The following is a 23,994-nucleotide window of genomic DNA, read 5'->3' as shown; positions in this document are numbered from 1 at the left end:
TAAGGAGAAAAGGTCTAAGTCCTCTGACATGAAGACAGAAGGAAACAAAGAGCACAACTTAAAAAAGGCTGAGGGATGTTTCTAAACAGAGCATTTTGTCCCCACTCCCCATTCTTTTCCTCTGAAAATATGCTTTATCTACAGCTCAGCATCCTTTAGGGATTGCCCCCAGGACCTGAGGAGTATTGGATGTATCTGCAGATTCTCCTGGGACACTTAGCTGGCAGCTGATGAAACAGAACCTCTCTGGCTTTTGGGGCTATTGGCCTTTTGTCCTGGGTTTCTCCATTATTTTCTCTCCACTTTTTTAAGCTTACTGGTGTATTCAAACAGCCTTGCTTTGAGCCCTGGCTGACAGTAAGCACTTGGAGAAAGCTGCTGAAATAAGAAAAGTCTGAACTCCCAGGGCCTGATTCTGTTCTCAGCTGCATCACCATAAACCCCACTGACTCATAAGCACTTACTCTGCAGTGACGTTTGTGTAGCTGAGATCAGGCCCACAGACATAAGCCCACTCCTTTTTCATGCACCCACAATCTTGCACTCGCTCATGCACAGTGTCACTCTTCGATCCAGACGCTTCTCTCTAACAGCCAAGCACACACATTCGTTCATGCAAACACTGGTAGCCTTGTCCCTGCACTCCAGGGACATGCTGGCAGACTCTGCGTGCAGTCATGCGTACACATTCCCATGTATGCATTTCACCTTCCCGAGCCTGGCTCCCAAGCCAGTAATGGTGTTTAATAGAAGTTCAGTGCTCAGTTGTTACCCAGCCCTCTCTGCTGTATGGCTTGCTGTCTGGTACAAACTTGAAAGCCTTTCAGGCAATCAGGCAGTAATAGACCTTGTGGAAGCTGAAAGTCCCCTAGATAAAATTTATAAGGCCTAAGAGAGCCTGCCTGGCATTATTTAACGCTTTAGTAATGAGCACCTGAACAGGAAAGATTGCTTGGGTAGTTTTATTCTGCATAGATGAGCAGTCAGAATTTCAAAGAGGGGCCATAAATATAAGCAAGCGGAATGGCCGATGGTGCCTGATTTGGGTGTGGAAGGCAGTCGTGCTGAGGCTGTGAGAAGGTTAGAGAGCATGAAAAAAGGGGAAGATGTTTTCCTTCAGCTTCCCAACTCAAAAAGGCATCCTTTAGCCAGAAGTGGCTTTAGGTGCAGTAGCAATCCTTTTCCTGCCTGCTTGTGACTCTGTGCCTCTGTGCATGTGGCCAGGCATTTGTGAATATGCAGCTTGCTAACAAAGACTGCAGTACAGTGCTAATGTCTCTTGGTGTCACGCGTGTGTTTGTGTACCTGCGTGGTTAATGAGGACAACAGCAGTGTGCAGCACCTCAGTCTGTGTGCTGTTTGCCGGTGCACGTGTGGGGTTAATAGAAGCCACAAATAATGCTAATTCTTTGTAGACACATTTGCATTGTTAGTGGAGTCTGCAATAAAGCACCAAAGCCTTTGTGTACGGGTATGTGCAAGTAATGTAGGTACAGTTGGATACAGTTTGTGTTTATGTGCACAAATAGTGCTGCTTATGTAGATGGTTCTAACCTGTGTCTGAGTAAAATATGTTCAGCGTTGCTGATTTTAACTAGTAATGAACTATTTATTCATTTTGGCAACACATGCTGTTTTGTTGAACACTTCTGTGAGGCCTGAGGGAGGGAAATGATAGCAGTCAGAAGCTGATGCTCTCTGAGCGCAGAGAGGCATGGAAGGAAATGTTAAGCCAGGTATGAAGATTTCCACTGTGCACCATCCTCCCCCTCCCATCCCCAAATATTTGAAATTTTTTATTTCCTTCCAATGCAGAATGAAAAGAGACTGAAATCACAGAAGTTGCCATAGAGCAGGACTGTCAACCTCCCCAGTCACCCCTTCCCACCCAGGTGAGTACTCCATTACAGGGCTTTTCAAGTGCTGTGCAGACCCCTGTGTGTTCATGGAGTGATATTTAACAGATGAAGGCAGCAGCCCAAGTGTCTCTGTATTAACAGGGAAAGGCGTATTCTTCATCTATACATTGTAAGTGCTAAGGGCTACCGTAGGTCTGTGGCGTGTATGTACCAAAGGAAGGTGTCGTGTGTTTGTGCTATCAGACAACCATGTACAAGTTTTAAAAGCTAAAGTTGATGTACCTCTGCGTGCAGAGAGGAGATGGGTACGGTTTGTCTGTGGGCAGGTGTGTCAGCATCACTTTGTTTCTGTTTGCCCGTGTGTGCATCGCAGGACTTGGTGCACTGCATGCTTGTCTGAAGAGGGGAGCAGGGGGCCGACGATGGGCTCACACGTGTGTGCCTGTCTGTGCCTGGAGGGCTGTCGGAAATGCTGCCGAGGAGAATCGTGTTATTGTCTGAGCGCTGGTACCCAGCGCTGACTGATAACTCCCTGCAGTTTGCTGGGCTCTGCTCTATGATTGATTGAGCGCTGTCCCTCACATCAGCGTGGGCTCCGCTTGCAGCACCGGCAAAGTTAGAAAAAGCAATTTTTCCCTTTACTGTACACTTGCAGTTTTCAACAAAATTGCTAACCCCTCACCATCACCTTCTCTGCAGAAACCTCCATCACTGGCAGAAAAGCGCAAAGCTGGTTGAATGCAATTTTACTTCAGAAGCCTCATTAAATTTGCATTCCTTGGAGCCCCACAAGGAAGATGATGGTCTGGCTTTGTCTGCCTGGCTTCCTATTCACTTTGGGTGATGCATCAGAAAGAGCACGATGCCTCTGACACAGCTGCCTGCCTGGAGACAGACTCAGGTGATGGGCCTATTTCACTGTCCTGCTCTCTATTTGTTATTGATTTGACAAATCTATCTAAAAACTAGGGTGAGGGCTTTTTTTCCTAGGCACCATCAACACTCAAATAAGCAAGAATATTGGGCAAACCATGCTTAGGTCACCTCTGTAATGTAGCCTGATTAAAAGCCATTCCCATCAGGTAGTTGTTCAGCAATTTACTGACATAATCCTGCTCTTGCAGGAGTCCACATTGTAGTACAGGTCACCCCAGTAAACAGACCAAGGATATGGGGAATGCTGTTGTCTCCCTGCCTCCAAACCGGGAGTGAGTCACAGAAGAGCGCACAATAAATAAATGCAAGACCGCGGTATCCACCACAGTCATTAGAGACCTTCTGTCAACACTAAGCGAAGCCCCTGTACTCAGGGATGACTTTATCATACACAGGACTCCTCTGACTCCTGAAAGCCAAGGCAAGGGTCTGTGGTCAGGTTAGATGACCAGCCGTGCAGAATGCCTAGCTGCGTAAGCATGAATATAAAAAAAGATTTTCTCTACCACCCGAGTTAATAAGCCTTGCCACCTCTCATTTAATGACTCCTACTTAATTTAGGGATTGTTGCTGCACACCTCTGCCACTGAATGCAGATAGATGTCTCCTATATGGAGCATTTATCTAGTGGTGAGAGTACCAGCAAGGAAACCAGACGAGTCCTTCCCAGACCGCTGGCTCTTAACACGGGGTGGACCTGCAGCACCGGCCAGTTGCTGCAAAAGTTTCTAGCAGTTTCTGTTCCAAGGTCCGCCTGGTACCGGGGTGGTGGTAGTGCCTACTCTGGCAGGGCCGGATTCCCACCGCCCTGTCCGGAGCTTAGGGTATTCCCTTCACTCTTGAGACGGCAGCCTGTAAAACCAAAGGCTCCCTCTGAGGGCGGGCAGGGTAATATCCCGGGACGGGCCCGCATCCCCGGAGGGCTCCAACTGCACCCCTAAGCTCCTGGCCTCGGCGACCTCTCCCGTTACCTGCCCTCTCGGCTACGGAGTTGCACGGGGAGGGCACCCACCGGGGACCGGTTCCCAAGCGCCCTGTGCCGCGCCGCCCCCCGCCCGAGGGAGGCGGCCGCCCTTCCTCTCGGGGCCGGGCCCCTCGGCGGGGCTGCCTTCCCGGGGCTGCCTTCCCGCCGCCGCACCGGGAACCGGCGCGGGCGGGGGCCGCGCACGGGGCAGGGTTTATAGCGCGGCCGCAGAGCTGCCCGCAGCCCGGCGGGGCGGCAGCAGCAGCGGCGGCGGCGGCGGCGGCGGCCGCGCCCGGAGCTCCGCACCGCTCCGCGGCGCAGCGGCGGGGGCTTGGCGGCCGCCAGCCCGCCCGCCCCTCCGCCCCCGGGGGCCGGCGGGCCGTGCTAGTAGTCGGCCGCGGCGCACGGTGGAGCGGCATTAAAAGGCGGCGGCGGCGGCTCGCCGCGCTGGCAGCCGGTGGTGGGGCTGGGTGAGGGCTGCGGTGGACCGGGACTGGTACACGGCCGCTGCTGGGCGGGGGGACGCGGTGCTGCAGGGCGGGCATCCCATATCGCGGTACCCGGCTCTGCTCCCCCGGCATCGTTGCGAGCCCACGGCTGCTGCCGCCCGGTCGGGCAGAGGTGAGTGCTGCGCTCCGCTCCGCGAAGCGGCCCCGGGAGGAGGTATAGGGCGGGGGGGGTGTCTGTGGGGTACAGACATCTCCTGCTGTACCGTCACCTCGCTGCCTGCCGTCAGCCCCCAGGCGCTCGGCTCTGCCTGTGAAGGTCGCCCGGGGGGGTAGGTCGGGCTCCCGGGTCCCGCTGTGGCAGGCGGTGGTAAGAGGAGAGCATACCTTGCAATCGCTCCCGTTTCCCCTCGCTCCTCAGTTTACTTTTTTTTTTAAGCCCTCCACCCCCTCCACCCCCCCTTTTTTTTTTCTGCAAATACAACAGATAAATCCCTCAGTTGTGTGTTTAGCCAAGTCTCCTTGGAAGCTCTGGAGAGTTCATGAATATGCACAGAGGAGAGCGTTTCCCGGGGAGGTTGCCTCTATAATAAGCTGATTGAACTGTGCCTGCAGCAGGGCTGTTCTCCTGGGGGAAAAGTTGGGCGCTAGAACTGAGCAGCTTTGTGTCCCCGACTTCACGGAGGGTTGGCCTGCCTCCCTGAGTAGGAGATGAGCCCGCAGAGGCATTCTCCGTGCTCAGGGATGTTAGCAGGTCCGGCAAGGCAGGATCCTCATCTCTGATAGCAGCTGGTGTCAGATGTTTGTCTAGAAGATGGAAAGAGAATCATGTATCTGGCACGTGTAAGGTAGCCTTCCTGTTTTATACTGGCTTGTGTAGAAATTGGCTTTTCCTGCCTAAAAACCCCGGGTCACTTAGTAAGGGCGTTAGATTGCTTAGCAACAGTCCCAGCTGCAGGCCCAGTCCTGGGTCCTTACTGGTCCAGGTGGTCTCCAAAGACATGCCAGCAAAACAGCCTGTGTCCTGGAGAAAAAGAACTCTCTCATGTTTTTTTCCTGTTTGGTGATGTGATGACCAAACCCAAAGAGTTGGGCTGGCTGCCACTGCCCAGGTGTTTGAAAGCACTTGAGAAGGGTGGGAGCTGCTGGGAGCTGAGTATAACTGAAAACCTCTGGGACAGATGGAGTAAGATGAAAAGTGGCAGGTCCCTCAGGCATGTGTAGGACCTTGCATCTGCCTCGCTGCTGTATCCTGTGTTACTTGCACTTTTGTTTTGTGCACAGGCACAGCAGTGTGCTGGTTAGCAACCTTAGCTTATGCAATTATTAGGATAGGATTTTGACAGATGTGGTGAGTCTGTTAGGGTTTAATGTAATATGCAGGCAAGTAAGTTCCTTTAAAACAAGGCTGATGCATGCCCTCTTCTGCAGCTGCAAGACATGGCTCAGGTTAAGTGGGATGAGGACTTGTGTATTGGAAGAGAAGTAATTTTACAATTCAAATGACAGAATAAACACACAGACTTTTTGCTCACAAAGCCACATGCTGATACACATAAAATCTGCTACCGTAAAAGCCCAATTTTTAAAAGAATTTTCCCATGAAAATTTGGGTGAGCTTTTGAAACTAGCTTTCTATTCTCATTCTTTTACTAACTTTGCTCGGGGACAATATTTTTCCCCCTTCCTCCCCAACAACCTTGTGAAATGTTGATAAAGATACTATCCACAGCATCAGCTTCCTTTGATTGCTCTTTTAGGCTGTGTGTCTAGATGGAAACCTAGCAACACAATAACTGTATTGAAGGGAGATGTTTCAATAGCTCCACTTCTTTTATCACACTGGATGCATCTTCAGAGGTTAGACTCATTAAGCCAGTCTCTTTACCCCTGTAGAGCCTTGTAGTTTGATTCCCTAAGCCTGGAATAAAACAGACCTGAGCTAGTGAAAAAGACAACAAAGATAGAATGGAAATGCTTAATATGATAAAAGATCCATTCCTCTTTTCTTCCTGCTGCCCCTGTGAATACTTACTGTATTCCCATGGGGAAAATACTCTGCTATGGAGGGAGAATGCTCATCTAATAGAAAAATGATTCAAGGGGAAACTAGCCATCAGCATTTGTGACTGTTTCACCTAGACGCACATGGGGAAAAGCTAAGGGATGAATGGCCCAGAGTGATATGTAACATGTGAGAACCAGACTGGCGGTTGGGAAGTAGCAACAGCATCGTTCTGATTGCCCACTGTGGTGAAGATTGTGATTCAGTTTCTGCAACGTACGGGGCCAAATTCATTGCGCATACAGTCTCCTTACAAGAGTGGAATAAGGCCCTTATAGGGAGTCAAGGTGACAGTATCTGACTGGCTCTGTGTAATCTGGGGGCACAGAAATGAGGGATTTCCCACTGGTAAAATCTCTGTTAGTTTTCAGGTGTTTGGGGAGAATGTCTTTGCTAGGTGCTAAAAAGTCTCTCAATACCTAGTATGTCCATGGCCACGCCTCCCAAGATCTTGTACTTTTTCAGCATTAATGAATTAAACATCACAAATGCCTTTGTCAGGCCAATAGAAAAAGTGGTTAGGTTACAAGACAACTTTGACCACTTCTGTATCTGTCATTTCTGAACTGTCAAATGAGGAGTGTTTTTAACAAGCTGTATTGTGCAGGAGTTTATGAGGATAGCTGCCAAGTGTGCGTATGTATATGTAACTGTATAGCATGAGAGTGGTAGGATGAGTGCATTTCTGTATGGCACTGGGGGTGGGTATGAATACAGTGTTAACATTTTGCATCCAAAAAAATCACAGCACATCTGAAATCCTCTCGTGATGCCAGTGCTCTGAGATAAGTGCTGCTTATACAAAGACTTGCCTGTTGGGTACAAGTACTTAATAAGTAAGCTTGACTGAAACTGGAGAGGGATAGGAGTTCATACCCTGACGGCATATGGAAAATCTGGATAAGCTATGATTTTTATTTCTGAAGTTTGAACATGTCCTACTATGAGTCCCAGTGTCTCTGGGTGATGCTGCCATGGTCTCTGTGCATGCCAACATGCAGTAAATCCTGGCAAGATTCTCTTTAGCACAAGGCATTTAGCATACAGTTGGTTTAATCCTCTAATCTTATCAAGCACTGACATAAATGAGAACTGAACAGATTAATTCATTCTAAAAAATCAAACCCCGTTATAATTTTCAATGTAGTGCACAAGATTTCTCCTTTCACTTACCTGATTGGCTTATTTTTTTTATCCATTGTTTGTTTAAAAGTATCCGACTATGGATTTGGACTCAGTGGTGAAAGGTACTCCGTAATCCGCTCTCCTGTGATGTGAGTTTATCTGCTGTTTAAGTAGCCTCAGGGGATTTCAGGATCAGAGCCAGTAATGTGGTCTGGGCGGCTCCGTTTACTGGAAGTTGCAAGGTTGGCAGAGGAAGGAGTTCCTGGTAAGTGTGGGTACTTGTTACCTCCTTGGTGACAAGCAGTCCCGTTTACTTTTTGTTCCTTTTGTCCCAGTCAAGAGGAGTGGAACATGTCTTTTGCCTTCTTCCTTTCCACACACCTCCCTGTTTCTTTCCATACAGAGAGATAAAACAGTCCTCACAAGGTGTGTATGCAAGCTGCCATTCGGCTCTGTGAATGTGTGGCCAGGGGCATGGGAATGTGTTTCCAGACCCTGTGATGAAGTTGAACAATGAAATATTAGTTTCTAGTGCTCCCTTATATCTCCCCTGTGATACCACAGAACAGGCTATCTCTTTAAATGATTGATTTCACACAGATTTACTTGAGTTCATTCATCTTGATGCAGCTTTACCGGGGTGAATTTTCTCTGAGGTCTAGCCTTACTGATGTCTTTCTAAGGGCTAGATCCTGCCTCCTTTCCTCTTGCAGAGGAGTACCTTATTTCATGAATAGCTCTGCTGCATTCGGTGAGACTGTTTAAAGAGTAAGGTGCTGTGATGCCCGTGACTCAGGCTAATGCAAGTCAATTTAAAGGACAGATCAAGCGCAGTGTGAGTATGGATTGCAGTGTCTGGCCCTTAATGAATAATTCAGGAACATGGAGAAGACAATGTAAGAGTTAAGTGCTTAATCCAGCTCTAGGTGAAGTCAGCAAGAGACTTTCCATTGACCCCAGTCCAGATTAAGTTTCAGCACGGGTTTCACTGTGAGTTTGTGAATTGTCCCATTGATGGCAGTGTGCTTCAGGCATGAGCTACAACAACTGTCTGAATTAGTACCCAGTAGAATATTATTTACAGCCCTCTTGCCTGTCATATTGTCATTAACTGTCCTCTGCAGCACCGTGAGAGAAGTTTTCTGAGATCTCAGCACTGCTATTGAGTCATGCTTTTATAGTATCAAAAAAGAGAAAAGACTAATAAATAACTGGAATGGCACACTATTAATGGGAGAAAATACAGACACAAAAAATTTAGCAAAACAAGCTTCAAAGGTTTAATTTTGGTTGCTTATTGCTGGGGATGATGCCCCTCCTTTTGCAAGAGCAAGGCATTTGAATGTCATATGGATTTCACCAGGACACTCAGCACTTCACAGCTCAGGAGTCCGCTTGTGTCTATTCCTGCCAGTGGCTGAGTGCAATCTGCCTTCGTGGGGGTGAATTGAACCCCCAGGCACTGGAACTGCTCCTGGGAGACCCATTGTGGTGGGGATGGCAGAGCAGCTATCTTCTGCTTATGGGATGCAGAGGGTGGTCTGCAACTGCAGCTCTTGTTTTATGCAGTGGGAATCCTGTCCTTCCCGCTCCCCCAGAGGGATTTGCTTTCCCATAAAGGTACAGTTCAGCCCTAGTCATAAGCAGTGCTGATTCTTTTTGATGATAGCAGCATCATTGACTCAGAGGGGCAGAGCATCTCCTCTTTCTTGTTGTAACTCTGGAAGTGTAAAACTTCAGTGAAACTTGTGCCCTTGGTCTCAGCCTACAGATCCTGGCAGCGCAGCAGGCTTTGCTCATCTGTGGGGAGGCAAGCATGCCCATTGCAGAGCAGGGCATCCCAGACACAGGCTGTCTCCTGCACTGAAATTAGGGCTTCACAGATACGTGACCCTTTTTTCCTGTTTTGAGTTATCTCTGCTTGCTGGGAGAAGAGGTTTGGGGAACAAGGCTGGGATACTTTCCCTGCCATCTGCCTTAAAGCAGCAGGCTTGAAAGTTGGCACAGTTAATTTCTGATCTTTGCCAAGCTCTGTTAATAGAGAACAACTCCTCCTGAATAGAAGGCAGTTCATGTTACATAAATAGTGGAGAAGGGGGAGAGACCAATGTGTTTGCAGGGGGTGAAAGACATACTGGCAGTCGTCTGGTTCTTAAACTGCTGCTGGCCGTGACTTTCCACTTCTTTATGCGGAGAGTCAGAGGTGAGAATCATTTTTCTGCCTGGACATCAGGATGTGGATGCTATTGCTTCTGGGGCCTGGTTCCACAGCTGCAATCTCACTGGCTCTGTGTAAATGCGGTCACGTCAGTGAAGTCACTTTGGCTTTATTACTGGGAATGTGAGCCTGGAATCTACCTGCTAAGATGACTACATGGACAAGCTTGTATGGGCTTCAGGGCATCTTGTCTGATGCTGCCACAGATTTTCTTCCCATCTTAACTTTTGCATAGCAGAAATTTCTTTGACTTGAACACAGAGTAGGGTTCTAAGAGATTAATAGTTTCACTCTGAGCTCACTTGGCTGTCTGATGTTGGGCTAGCAAGTCACAGAGTCTTTGTTTCTTCATCTATATGTGGTGATAGATATTTAATAAATAACAATAATGCCCTACATTAAATTTGCACTTTCATTTCCAGGATCATTTGGCTCAATATGTTGTTTCTTTTACAGTCCATCTCCAAAAATGTTTCATAGGAGCTGTGTTTCCTCCTGCCTTCCCATGTTCTTAAAAGATCTGTGTGTTTGCAGACCAATAGCAGAGGAACAAATTAATGTGTAAGCATCACAGGCCTCTGCTGGGTATTAACTTCTTTACGCTTTATGATATTGAGTATGGGAGAAGCTGGAGTATCTGGTAATCAAAGCAGAGGATTGGGAAGAGTTGGGTCCTATTGTTGCTCTGCCACAAACCTTGTGATTTTGAGCAGATCTGGAAGGTTGCTGTAGCAAAGATGACTCTGGTGTTTGGATGTGTCAGTTTCTGGGCACCAAGTTTGTGTCTCTGTTAACTGGAGTTGTAGGTACCACTGGTGCTCCTCAAATGGCAACTAAAACTTAGTTGTAACTTGCCTGGTCTTTATTTAGCTTCTGTTAAAGTCAGCAAAAGGAATGGCTGAATTCCAGCAGAGCTGGAGCTAGGCTGTGGAGCCTTGCTTAATTCATTTGTAAACTTGCATATAATCTGACCTATTTCCCTAGAGGAGTATGGGAGTTGGATCTGATAGGTGTTTGCAAAGGGTTTATGCAGTGTCTGATAGAAGCTGATATGATGCACAAATGCAAAGTGCTCTTTGCTCCTAGGGGGATGTGCTATATGTTGACTTGTTTCTTGGCTCTGTTTTACACCCAGGAGCTGAGAATGAATTGCTTTTGAGTGCTGTATTAAGGTCTGTGGAGACAATTTGGAAAAAAACCGAAACAACACCTAATCCTTTCTACTGCTTGGGGTACTGCTGAACATGTAGCACACTTGATTCCCTGAATCGAATAATTTGTCTTTTTGTTCCTCCTTTTTACAAGGCAAATGAATTCCTGAAGAAGATGGGGCTGCAAACTCAGATTTGAACTGGAGCCCAACGTGGCACTTTAAATGTGTCTGAGAAGCTCAAAGCAACCCTGGGTCCTGCTTGTAAATCAAACCTGGCCAAATCCTCTGCCACGTCTTTCCCTCCACCTCCCACCTTGCACACCCTCCCACTTGCTCTCCAGCTAACAACTCATGCGCCAAGTTTAATCTCCAAGCCAATTTTTATGGCTGAGTTGAAATGGAAGGGTGGACAGGCCCACAAGAGCATGAAAGTGACTCAATAAAACAGTGGGCTCCATTTAAACTGAGGGCCGTGAATCTGGAGAACATAGGCAACAGCTTGTTTTGAAAGCTAAATCTATTTTGCTGGAAAGCCTGGGCTAGTTCTTGAACCATTCTGGTGCTTCCTGCCAGCAGTTGCAACTTCCAGACTCCAGACCCCGGCATAGCAAGCTGTGGTTCTTCAAGACCCATTGAGCACTTGTTAGTGCCTTGGACTTGCCTGAGTGTCAAATCTATGGACAAGCTTTTAAATGGAGTGTCTCAGAATCTGACGTATATGCTTCGAGCCATTTTTTTCCACATCTGAATTTTAGTTGCAAGGCCACCCCTTCTCTTTCTCCCCATCCTAACCCTTAACATCTCAGCTCTGTCACTTCTCATGGAGCTCTTTGAGACAGGCAGCAAGTGGGCAACTGAGCTGTGGTCTTTGATGTTCTTTGGTCCATTTCACTTCTGTCACAGATGTCAATATACTTGTGCACAGAGCATGCTGCAGCATCTTAGGGAGCTACAAAACACCAGCCTATGACAACTGGAAACAAGATATATCAGCAGGTAAATGTTTCATCCCCTGTGGCGCTGCTTAAGCTGAAGAAAAGAAGCTTCATTCCTGTAAATCTGCTACATGGAACCAATTCTTTCGTGAAAGTTACCTCACACTAACTGCAGAGTTCATAGCATTGGTTTCTGTCTAAGTGGTACAGTAAAGCATTTGACCTTATTTAGATTCCAATAACAGAGAGCTATGCTGTAAGTAGCAGAGACAGATTAAGTTAAGACTGTGATGACATTTTCTTTACAGACCTCTTGCTGTTCCTTGTATTTCTGCTGTATTTCTGATGTGTTGTGGGGGAGATCATTCCTTCTGGATCCAAATCTTGGCACACATGCAGCTAAATCATTCCTGCGTGTATACCACCTGCCTACATTCCCATTTATTCGGTTATGTTGCAGATTCTGGTACTGTTTGCATTTCCATTCCTCTGGCTGATTTGAGGAGTGCCTGTAAGCAGTTTGCTCCCTTACTCAGCCAAATGGGCCTGGTTTCCAGAGGGCCAGCCACAGTTCCACTTCAGCACAGGGCAGTGGAGTGAGTCCCTTTGAAAACCAATTTACAAATGTCTGTGCAAGAATAGCCTGTATTTGCTTGTGGAGGGGGATCCCAGGAGGCTTTGGGACCAGGCATGTTATGAAAGGATGGAAGATGGGGTCTCCAGAATATGAGAGAAATTCGGAAGCAGATAATGTGATTTGCCCCAGGAAAGCTAGAAAAACTAATAGCAGAGCCACGAGTGTTTCCTTTGGTTTTGTGTTTTAACTGCAGGACTCAGTCTTGCAGTTAGCACAAGTAGCATCTCAGCCTGTAAATGCCTGGCTGAGAAGTGTAGGATGTGGTAAGGAACTGGGAACCATTGCTTGAAATGCTTTGATCCTTTGCCAGATGGCAGTCCCTTGGTATCCTTTGGGTTGTATGATTACTGTTGACGAGCTCCTGAGCTTGTGCAGCTCGCATGGCTGTTAATCTCTGAATCTTTGGTGGTAGAGGGGAATAGGGACAAGGGTGGCGTCTGCCTCTTTCTGAACTGCTCCTGTGCTAGGCTTAGATCACGCACCTCTGGGTCTGTCCTGGGAGGGAAAAGAGGGGAGAGAAGGGACACGGCTGCTGTCTCAGCTCAGTCCTGGTGGCCTAAATCAGTATCCTATAGACATGGCTTCACTGGCAGCTTCTGGGAGCTGCCGTCAGCAGCATTTCTCTCCCTTTCACAGGGACTAGCAGGAACCAGCTCTTAGTGTCTCTTGTCTGTATTAGGAAGCATCCTGGACTCTCCCTGAGATTAGTGTGTCATTAAAGCCTGTTTGCTTATTCTGAGACTCTGCCCCCTCCTCTGCTAATGGTCTGCAGGGCTGTGCTCATTGAGCTGTGATAACATTTAATGTGAGTTTCTGCATGGTTGGTGCAGCTGGCAGTATAAGTCCTTGTACTGGCAGGGGATCTGCTGACGTACTGTTCAGGCACTGAGGCATCTTGTCTCATCTCCACATCCTCTCCTTCCCCTCAGGAAGTTTTCCTTCTGTTCTGAAAAACCTTGTGTTCACCCAGGTCCTGCTCTGGAGCAGTCAGCTGTGGCACTAGAGGCTGTCCAGCCTCTGGCTTTTATACCTCTGCTTCCAGATTTCTCACTGATTCTGGGAAGATGAAAAAGCAGTGCTAATTAATCTAATTCCAGAAGCACCAGGTTTTCATAGGAGGAGAGCAGCTAGCTGGATGTGTTTCAGAGAGAGAGAAGTGTGGGAGGTAAGAAAGACATACCTGCTCAGATCCCACTTTATGGGCTTCTGAGGGCCAGCTAGCTACAAGTTACTTTGTGAGTACCTCCTGATCAGTAGTAAGTTTTCCATGGGTGACAATAGACCATGGTTTGCTGCAGTCATTCCCACTCAGCTGTGGTCGCTGTCAGGGTGAATTCTCCTCAAAATTCAGGCCCTCGCATTCTTAGAAATAGGGCGTCATGTCTGTACCACAGATGAGCTCAGCTCAGTGCGTGGAGCTGGAATGGTGCATGAACGACCTTGGGTATGACTTCTGCTCTCTCATTTATGAGAGGACTACAGCATCACCCATTCCTCTTTCATGCTGGTATGTGGAAAGCCCTGCTGAAGAACTGAATGTGACTGAAATGCCATAGCAGCTGTGTCCCCACCACAGATTGCAGTCCTTACAGCCTTCCTTTTGTGAACCTGGCATTTTCTGATGTCTGTAAATTATAGCAGCAAAAAGGCAAAACTTTTAGATCCGTCAGAGTGAGGCTAGGTAGCATCTGGAGTGAGACACTGTGGCCTGTATGACTGACACATGCAGATGGGAATTTCTACCTGTGGAAGGTCAGAGCGTGATGAACAGAGCTGGTTGAGTACAGACACTTCAAGTGAAGGGGAGTACCTGCAACATTTTCTTTTAACCTTAATTGTACTTTTTATGTTGGAGTGGCAAGAAGTGGAGATGAAATAGCTGCCTGTGCTGTGGTTGGCAAGAAGGACTGGCAGCATAGGTTGGCATTCCTGCATTACCTTTCATATTGCTGCTCACAGAACCACAACCAGCAAAGTCTCCTCAGCACAAACTGCCACTTAGGCTGCTGGCGAGAAAGCAGTTCACATGCACGGTGAGGAAGAAATTACCCTCCTCCTTCTCAGTAATGAACTAGCAGCTTATGGGGAGACTCTGGAGAGGGGCCTTTAGGAGAGGGTGTTTTGATTAGTCCCAGAAGCACAGTGTGCACACAAACAGGCTATTGCTGGGGAGCTGCAGATGGAGGAGAGTGCACAGCCAGCCCTTGTCTTCATACTTCCTCCTGCTGCAAGGAGCAGGTGTGGGGAGCAGGGCCAGAGCTGGGAATCATGCAGCTGAGCATAGAGTGGTATCAGTGCCCACAGTGACGTAAACTGGGGAGCCTGAGCGCTAGGTGGAATAATAAATGACTGGCAGGCGCTGACAGCAGGACTTGGCTTTCCTTTTCAGGGTGACAGTGGTGTGGGAAGCTTGAGTTTATCTAGAAAAGAGCAGCACATGAGCTTTGGGGATGGCAGTTTATTCCAGGGGCTTGGGAATTGTTGAATCCTCTCTGTAGTCTGAGATTCCTTCCTGGAGTGAGTGACGCTTCTTGGGATAACACTACAAGGCCCTGGTTTGTGGCAGCCATCTGTATTTAATGATCTGTAAAGGCTTTGCTATGAACACAGGTGCTCAGGGGTAGACATTGGAGTGCGGAAATCTGCACACCTTTAACAAGCTTGTTATCTTCGGCCCCTAGTAGGTGGGATCCAGGGTGCTCTTGAAGTCTGTGTCGAGGCACCCAAAAGCACACAGCTGATCCAGAAGCCAACCCTTCACTTAGCAACAGTAAGTGGCGGGGGCTCAGACAAAATCTAAGTAATTTTTGTAGTGGTTAGGTAAGTCATTTCTGAAGCATATCAGAGTCTCAGTTTGTTTGGTGTCTGCGTGCAGAAACCTGTAAGTGCCACATGCCTGAGTGACAGCGGGGCCTTATCATTAACACAAGCAAGTAACTCAAGTGGTAAACGTGGCACAAGGCTGCAAGGCATGTTTTGTGAGATTATAACGAAGAAGCTGTCTTCTAACACCTACAATCATTAGTTACAATAACCAGGAGCAAATTATTTTATCAGGAAATGAATTTTCCTTGGCAATGACATGCATGTTAGCAAAGTTCTTGTGTAGGTTCACCTCAGCAGCAGTCTTGGGATGGCAGGGCACTGAATGTGTATGGTTTGATGCCAACAAATCCTGGTGACCTTCCTCTTCGAAAAGTGCCAGTTTCAGTACTTTGAAGCGAGTATTTGGGGGCAATTTATTGTGTCCTTTTGGATTTTTTTAAGTTTGTCAGGATACAGATTCTTCCTGGAGTCACTTAGGAAGTAGTACCCTAGGACAGCCTTTATGGCTGGTACCTGCTGCAGCCATGGTGGGGCTGCCTCAATTTCCCAGACTAGTGCTATATGAAGGTCTCCCCCTGGTCCAAGGCTGTGGGCTCACTCTTTTTCCCAGTTGAGGAAACATTCAGGAAAAGTGTGTTATTAAAATGGGAAACTGGGATGGCTGAGCTAGTTCTTATTTGCAGGCATCTTACTCCTAGCAAAGCACAGTAGAGCTGCTTTTGCTCTACTTTTTTGCTTTTGCTGTACATCCTTGTGTGCATCACAGCTGTAAGGTTACCTAGTTCTTCTGTTCGCTTTCTTCTTGGTCTGTTCTGTGTGCAGGTGGCGGCTTCTCACATAGCAAAGCAAACATCTTTTAAACCCATCTCTCTCCCTTTACCCCATATACTGATCTTGCAGTCCTTTTCTCCAGCCTGTTCCTTGTCCACATGGCCAGGTTAGAGGTAAAGAGAGATGAGGGAACTGATGGTCCTTGTGCGCTCTGGCACTGTTAAACCTTTCTAAGGTGTCCCAGGTACTGGCATGCATGTTACTGGTTAGCATAGGTTGTGTGAAATTGGCTATCATTGCAGAGTTTGGATGTCACTCACCAGCATAGAGGTTACGTTGCACAGCAATGGTTACACTTGATGTTACAGCTCCAATTATGCTCGCAGAACAAAGTGGAGTTTGCAGTTTGTTGCGTACAACCCCCATCTGTGCCGTTCTGTGCACTCTAAGAAATTAGGTATCTTGTGTGTCAAAGTAGGCACCCAAAATAAGTGTCTATTTTTTCTTTCTGATCTCCTGATCTCCTGCATCTGTCAGATGCGGACTACACCACCCCCTCCTCCTCAGAGATGCTGGGAGAAGATTCAGTTCAGTCCTGTTTGTTCAGCCCTCAGACTCTGTCGTGACAGGCAGTGTTGAAAAGCTCATGAGGAAATTAATAATTCTGCCTCTGAGCCAGGCATGAGCAGCATGCAGGAAATGAGGCGTGAGACCACACACCGAACAATGAGGAGAGAACAAGCTAGCGAATAGCTGCTGGGTTCCGGGAGCATCATCCATCGCGTGCACTGGTGGAGGCCAGAGTCCGTGCCTTTGGACACTGGGCTTGGAAGAAAAACTGCACTGCAAAGCATTTGCGGAAGGGGGGCAAATTAAGGATGCCGTGTCAGCCCTGAATTTGGCATTTCCTCACTGGTGAGTGCTTGACTTTGCAGCTAATCTTTCCACACTGTTTTTGGCATGCAATTATGAGTAGATCTAATCAGTGCTTGTCAGACACCTGAAATAGCAGGCAGGTGCAGGCAGGAGATCCTCAACGTCATAGGCTGAGAGTGTTCCAGCCAGCCTTTGCCCATTCTGAAAGCAGGTCGATAGATCATAGACTCATTTAGATTGGAGAAGACCTTTAAGATCATTGAGTCTGACTGGTTCCTTCCATTTCCAGCTGCTCTTACCTTAGCCAGAGTGTAAAAGTGCCTGTGAGGGGAAAGAAGGGTAGGACAGTCAGCAGTGAAAGAGAACTCCTCAGTTAGGAGTGAGTGAGCATGCATGTACTTGATTTCATAAAGCTTGGGAGATCAGACAATCCTACATCCTGTATACATCCCTATCTATTGTCTTGCCTCCTGTGGGCAAGTGGGACGGCAGACAATAGAGCTTTAAATGTATTTTTTAAAATAATTTTGTTGAACTTTTTTCCCAGCAAACACATATTTACATCATTGCGCTGCAATTCCAACAGCACTGTGCTGCTGTAGCGTTTTGATGTCATTCTGACCTGCAAAGTGCCTGGGGTCTGGCAGTGTTTTTGTGCATCTTACCAAAGGATTTAAAGCAAGTGGGAAGGGAAATGCAGAGGGCCCAGAAAGAAAATAGATTAAAGCCTTGTTGCTGCATTGTGCTGTACAGCTGGAAAAGTAGACCTGTTTGATTAATAATGGTGGAGCCAGCCCAGCCAGCAGTTTAAACCAGTGCCTTTAAGCAGCATGTGCATCTCTGGGTTTGTATCCCACTGAAACATGTTCTGGGTCATATCCTCAGGCACAGGTTCTGGTCAATGGCAGAATTAAGCCAGTCTCTTCAGAAGTATTTCAGAAGATTCAGCGTCAGGTGCCCAGTCTGAGGTGTCCTGCGCCTATTTTTCTTTTCCAGGAGTGCCGACACCTCTGAAAGTCAGACCTCCAGTTAGGGGCCCAGACATTCTATCTAATTCCTCCTTACTGTTTCATTTTTCCCACTTAAGAAAGGTAGCGTACGCTGACAAGGGGCAACACACAGCACTCGGTTACAGCTGTGTTGATAAAGGGAGAGCAGGGACCTGAGAAAGCCCTTCTTGGTTGTTTTTTGAAATGATACTTCTAGACTAGTCTCAGTGATTCAAGTGCATAGCAAAACTCTGGTCCTGAGTCTCAGTGTCACTGTGGAGTCCTGCTTTAGAGTGGGTATACATTAATGATGCCTTCCAGTTGTTTTATACGGCCAGTGCTGCGTACAGCATTCTTCAGCATAACAGGGCCTGGGAGGCAATCTGTCCATCCCTGCTATCAACTGTGCATTGTTACAGAGAGGTGGTTTTTTGCTGGATGCTCTTAGGGTGATTTTGCAAGCACAAAGGCCATTTCTGTCCCTCTTGGAGGAACTTTATATAGCTAACAAAAGGGCCTAAAGCTGCTCCAAGAGTTTTCAGGAATACAAATAGGACCACAAAACTGCTAGCTCTGCTCTGAAAGCTTTGCCCATGGGAGAAACGAATGTGAAATTTAATTATTTTATCGATAGGAATCTCCCATATTACAGAAATTGTCTTTCCCTCCCCTTCTAGCCTTGTGCTTTCTTTCCTTTTTTCTTTCTAGCTTGCTGATGCACAAGGCTTCCGTTTTCCTGTAAGAAGGAACAACTGAGTAATTGAAATGGAACACTAGTGAGGATTTTTTAATCTGAAAGTCAGCACTAATTAGTCAGGTCGGGTGTAATTAGCTTCCTCATCTGTCACTGCCTCCCCCCAACTTCTCAGTGACTTTCTTCTATCCTAGATTTCACTGAAAAAGAACTCTGACACATGGGAACTGCCTGAGTGTTTTTCCTGTTTGGGGTGCAAATGAGTGACAATCCCTGCAGGGCTCTTGGGGTCTGAGCTGGATCCCACCTGCTGCAGTCAAGGGCAAAACTCTTCCTGATCTTAAGGTCTCCCAGGTTTGGCTTTGTCCCTTCTTTTCTGCTGTGTGTCAGGTTCACGGGAGTCATAATTATTCCTACCCTGTGCTCCATAGCCCTGCAGCGCTTTAAATGCTTAATTCGTTACTCCGATCAGACTGGTAAGTTGCAGCAAGACATGGGAGGATGCCCAGGTTAAATTGTTGAACAGGGTTGCAAATATCAAGGGGCTTGGATGCCCGGGCTGCCAGTCCCTGTTTCATCTGTGACAGTCATCCAGGGAGGAAAGGGGTGAGCCTCTTCCATTGGGCTCTGGTAGCATTCATGGCCGTGATGCTGAGGTTCAGCTGCAGGTTGTCTGGTGTGCAGGGCTGGGGATGTGGCTCAGATCTGATGTGAGATAGCCTCTATGGTCCTCTGGACGGAGGTGCCCATTGGTACTGAAAAATAGCTTTGGCAAGGAGACCTTCCTTGTTTTCCTCCTAGTCACATTTCCACACTGCTGCTGTGGTTGGGAAGAGGCAAACCAGATAATCAGCTGGATCCTGGCATTATTGGTACCTTCCTTAAAGCTGTGTGTCTTTGTACCAACACAGGGTTGGAAGATGTGAGTCTCTTCATGGCCACATACCTCTTTGCTGTGATGGATTTTCTGAACTCGCACCTTCAGATCAGGAAGGATCTTCATCCTGGGAGGATGCTGAAACTGCCTGACAGTCTGAAGGCTGAATGCTAAGGGAGGAAGGTTTTTATGTACTGTACAGACTCCTCCTTCCCTTCCCCTCTTGAATCCCTCTCCTACCCTCCCTTTCCAGCTCAGTTAGTTTTCTACAAGGTCCCTCCAAGCTCAGCTGTGCTGCCGAATCAGCAGCTCGCTTGCCTCTCCCCCCTTTCCCCATCCCCGAGTGGTTCCTGGCTGGCTGAGTGGGCGAGGCAGCACAGGTGAACATGTGCTGACACCAGGATAGGAGTTGGGTGAGCTGAACACAAAGTGTGCAGGCCCGTTTTTGCCAGAGGAACACGGGGTCTGCGGTTTCTATGCAGCCATTAGGCAAAAGGTTTGAGATTTGTCCCCCCTTTGCAGCATATTCTCTGTAGGCAGCTCTGCAGAGCAGAGCTATGCAGTAGAGCCCTGCAGTTCTGCAACCCTGCTGTTGAACTTCGTCCATATCATGGTAGTGTGGGGAAGGGAAAGGGCCCCACATCCCACATCTTCCCAGTGTCGGGAGAGCCTGGAGTGGGGAGATCTGCCCTTTGCTTTTGCCCCTGTCTTGTGCTGTGAGCTGACTGTCCCATGTGCAGTCTGCTCACACAGTCTGCCTTTGCATGGCTGCGCAGAAAACGGGAGCTGCTGCAGGCTGTATGGGTAGGCTTGAGGAGCTCTTTTTGCTGAAGCAGCTGGTTCAGGGTCTGTCCTTCACTGGGTGTGTGGTGGCCGCCTAGGCCCTTCTCAACATGGATCTATTCAATGCTTGTATGTTCCTGGTGGAAAAATCTGGAAGCATCAGGACAGTGGGAAGGGGTCCCTGATGTGGGGCACCCTGTGGTGACTGCAGCTGTGGCTCTTGGTTCCTGCTTGCAGTCTGGATCAGGGCTGTCCATAATGTGGTGTTGTAGGTTCCTGCCAGATCTGGCTTCATGTGGCCAAGCGTGCGACTCTGGAAGCAGAGGGTATTTTGTGAGGCAGAACCTGTCGTGGTAGTGGAGGTTTTCAGTTAAAGTATTTATTTACTAACTACTTTGCCCAGTTTCCTTTACCTTTCTCTGACTTAATGGAAGCTACGCCTGTAGCAGCACCCTAAATCTGAGCCAGGAAGCTTCTTCATAGGAGGTTCTGCCACCGTACAGAGTCCTGACTGATTTTGAACCAGGAGGAAGCCTGTTTGCTTTCGACAGGGCAGAGGGAAGCCCAAGAAATCTGAATGCCTAGCCCAACTGGCTGAATCAGTGCCTCTTTAAAGAAATGGATCCAGGGCTGCTAGGAGTGCACTTATCCTCTGCTCTCTCAAACCTGGCGCAGGCTAAGCTTGTACAGAATTGAGGCAGAGCTTTGAGGGCTGCAGGATTAGGTCCACTGTGCATCTCTTGAAACTGAAAAAGTAACTGGGCCATGCTTCAGTGCTGAGTCTCTGGGTAGCACAGGAAGTGGTGGAGGGAAAACAGGCCAGCCCCCAAGTAGAATTCAAGCAGAAAAATGCATTTCACTCCCCTTCTGGCTGATTCCAGGGTTTATCTCCCCCGCCGATTCACTTTGCTGTGTTTTGGGTTGGATAAGCTTTCATCCTGACCCAGGCAGGATCTGACGAAGGCAGTAAAGCCAGACAAGTCCCAAGGGCAATGCTAAGTGAGCTGTGTCTGGCTTTGCAGCTGAATCATGTGGTTAACTCTCTTTTGAAGGGAGTTCAGAGCTGTGGTGGAACTAGGGCAGGATGTACACATGTGCTTGCCCCACATGCAGAGGGAGGCTGTCACTGTCAGGGACAGCACAACCCAGGTGCCTCCTTCCCTGCCCTTGCCTTTCTGCCTGGACCAAATCTTGATCCTTCCCTGACTCGGTTCTCGTGTGAGTCCATATAATCTTGGGGCTTTTCGAGCATTTGCTGTGCTGGGGTTTACAGCAGCATCAGAATTTGTACCAGTCTTTAGAGGGTAGCGTGTGTTGGCCTTCATACATTGTGGCTGCCCATCTGTTATAATTGCAGTCACCATGAGAGTGGGTGGAAGAGCCAGAGGGAGATGCGTGAGGTCTGATCCCTTCCTTGAGTTGAGGATTTAGCTCTTGGTTAAAAAAGAAGATTGTATGATCATTTTTCTGCTGGCTTATTACTATCTCAGTCTCTCTTGTTTCCCTTTCTTGTCACGTGCAGGCTCTTCTGTTTCAGGATTAGAATCTTTTCCCTCCTTCTCCTCAGAAGCTCAATAAAGGGGAAATTATTATGGCTTTTTACCTCTCTCTCTAAAGAGAGAATACATACGCTTGATCAGGTCTTGCAGTAACTCCATTCTGTTGAAGGAGAGCCCAGGCCATGGGAGGAAGGGCAGGTGGGTGGAGTGGAGGTAACTGTGTGTACACACCAACTTGCCCAGATGGGATGAGTGAGGTTTGCACCTCCATTCGTGCAGCATCTATCTGCACTGCTAAAGTGAGCTGAAGTTGTAGCTTGGTTGTCTCTTAGAGGCAGAAGGGTGATAGTACTTGTCAGCCCAGCGATGGATGGGAGTTACACACTGGCCAAGGGCTTGCATGTGCTGAGGATGCCTGTCTGCAAAAGCAAGCAGCGTGCGGTGACCTGTGAGCTGGGGCTGGTGTGCCAGCAGGCTTTGGACACATTAGGAGGATGTCACTGCCCTCCACTGTTTTGTCAGTATTGATGGGATTACAGCTGCTCTGTGGGGAGAGTTTTCGAGTGTAGAGTGGGAGACAAGGCAGCACTGCAGTAAGGAGCAGCTGGGAGAGGATTTATACGCAGATTCAGGGACTTGGAAAAGCCTTCTCCCTGTTGTGATGCAGGTAAGGCTCTCTGTAAGCAACAGCAGAAGAGCACATGGGTATGCATGCCCGTGAAGTTGAGGCAGAGGGGCACCTGCAGGCCAGTAGCTGTCTTGGGCAGCATTGTTCATATGCTCTTGGCTTTGCCCCAGTGCCTAAGGCTCATGCATTGATGTGTGGCTGTTCAGGGAAACTTTCAGACGCTCCCTGGCTGTTTAGGATTATGCATCCTGAATATTAAAGAAATCTTAATGGAGCCTGAAACCAGCTAGATTTCTCCTGACTTTTCCAGAGAGTTAAGAAGACCCCCCCTTTGCTTTCTTCTTGCTGTCTAACAGCCCTATGTGTGAAGGGGGAAACAACACAGCAGATGTTTTGTGAGCCGCCCTCTCTTCACCCTATTTCTTAGCCTCCTGAGGATGTGGAGGTCTGGCAGAAGAGGGACTGTGGCCATCTGCCAACAGTGGTGCCCATCTGTTTTTTGCACTGTGAGATTGCAGAGCAGGAGGAGGATTCAGCACAGACTTACACACGTGCCCTCCTGCACAGCTTTCTGCAGCCTGGCTGAGGTGGGTGAGCCAGCTGCATGAGCTTAACCACAGTGAGGGAGTGGGAGAGTCCCTGCTCTCACACTGACAGGAAGGGTGGGATGTTTTGAGACAATATCAGCTGCAGATTAAAGCCACTGTTCAACATTCGTGCTTTCCTTGGTGCGGGCAGGAGCAGGGAGGCTAGAGCTCAGAGGTTCCCTGTTCTCCACAGGCTCTGCAATGCTGGAAGCACTCTGCCCAGCTTGCCAACACAGATGCTATCCAGACCAGAGCGAATCCCATGGGAGCTGCTGTAGCTCCCACAAACTCCCTGTGAGCAAAGCCACAGGCATCACCCACACTGACCAGAGCCAGGGAGATTGCTGTGACCCTTGCTCCTTTGCACATCCCTCTTCTGCCAGGGAGCATTTCTGCCCCATAGCTTTTCCTCTCAGTCCAAGTTCAGGCAGCTCCCAGGTCTTCTGAGGACCTGGAGTTAAGGAGTGCTGGCAATTCATCTTCCTGCTGATATAAGTCCTGTTAAAAAGAGAAACACTGGTTAGGAGCAAAGCTTGTAAATTGCTTCTGGCTTGTGTGTAAATTGCTTGCAACTATCAGAGTCAAGTAACAAACTGAATCTGTTCATTGATTCAGCGAGGACGGCTGCTGGCTTTGCTGCCGGCAGCCGGGAAAGGGAGTGATGCTTATAATAAGGTCTGGGCTTTCTGGGCTTTGCTCTTGGGGACCACTGCCACCTGTGGCTTTCCTGACTTGGGAGGCTACCATGCAGCACCCAGGAGGGGCACATGGGAAAGTCTAAGAACCTGTGTGTGCTGGCAGCCCCCTGCAAAGGACAGCACCTTGCAGGGGGTCTCCCTTTCTTTCCTGCCTACACTACATGGGGGCAGTAACTGCTTTTGCTTCCTGTTTGTTCCACAGGAACTGGGAAAACCCACTGTATAAACAATATCTTGCAGGGGTGGAAGGCAAGTGGGGTTGTTCAGCCCTTTCCCTTCCCACACTGGCAGTTGATAGCCCTTCAGGGACTAAAGCACGGTCACAGTGAGTTCTCTGTGGGGGCTGGTATGTGCAAATGCCTGCATACGTCTGTGTCTGCAGGTATGGCTGCATGTGTTTCTGGTTCTGTGTGCACACAGGTGCACGC

General features: G+C 48.3%; 1 protein-coding gene across 3 annotated transcripts in view; it reads left to right on the top strand.

The window, feature by feature from the left end:
- Window positions 1–23,994, top strand: part of DISP3 (dispatched RND transporter family member 3) — a 108,424-nt gene that overhangs the window by 65,150 nt on the left and 19,280 nt on the right. Inside the window, exons 3-4 of one of the 3 annotated variants that reach the window (XM_069782462.1) lie at window positions 1,816–1,892; window positions 2,559–2,760. In XM_069782462.1, coding sequence (XP_069638563.1) covers window positions 2,722–2,760 — 39 coding nt within the window. In that variant the 5' untranslated portion in view covers window positions 1,816–1,892; window positions 2,559–2,721. Of the gene's footprint in view, window positions 1–1,815; window positions 1,893–2,558; window positions 2,761–3,965; window positions 4,381–16,694; window positions 16,851–23,994 lie in introns of those variants that run through there. The other 2 variants (XM_069782463.1, XM_069782464.1) reach the window with 2 other exon arrangements.

The sequence above is a fragment of the Haliaeetus albicilla genome, chromosome 4 (assembly GCF_947461875.1).
Source record: "Haliaeetus albicilla chromosome 4, bHalAlb1.1, whole genome shotgun sequence".
NCBI classification, from domain to species: domain Eukaryota; kingdom Metazoa; phylum Chordata; class Aves; order Accipitriformes; family Accipitridae; genus Haliaeetus; species Haliaeetus albicilla.
Note: the sequence above shows the minus strand (reverse complement) of the source record. Positions and strands in the feature narration are given on the sequence as shown.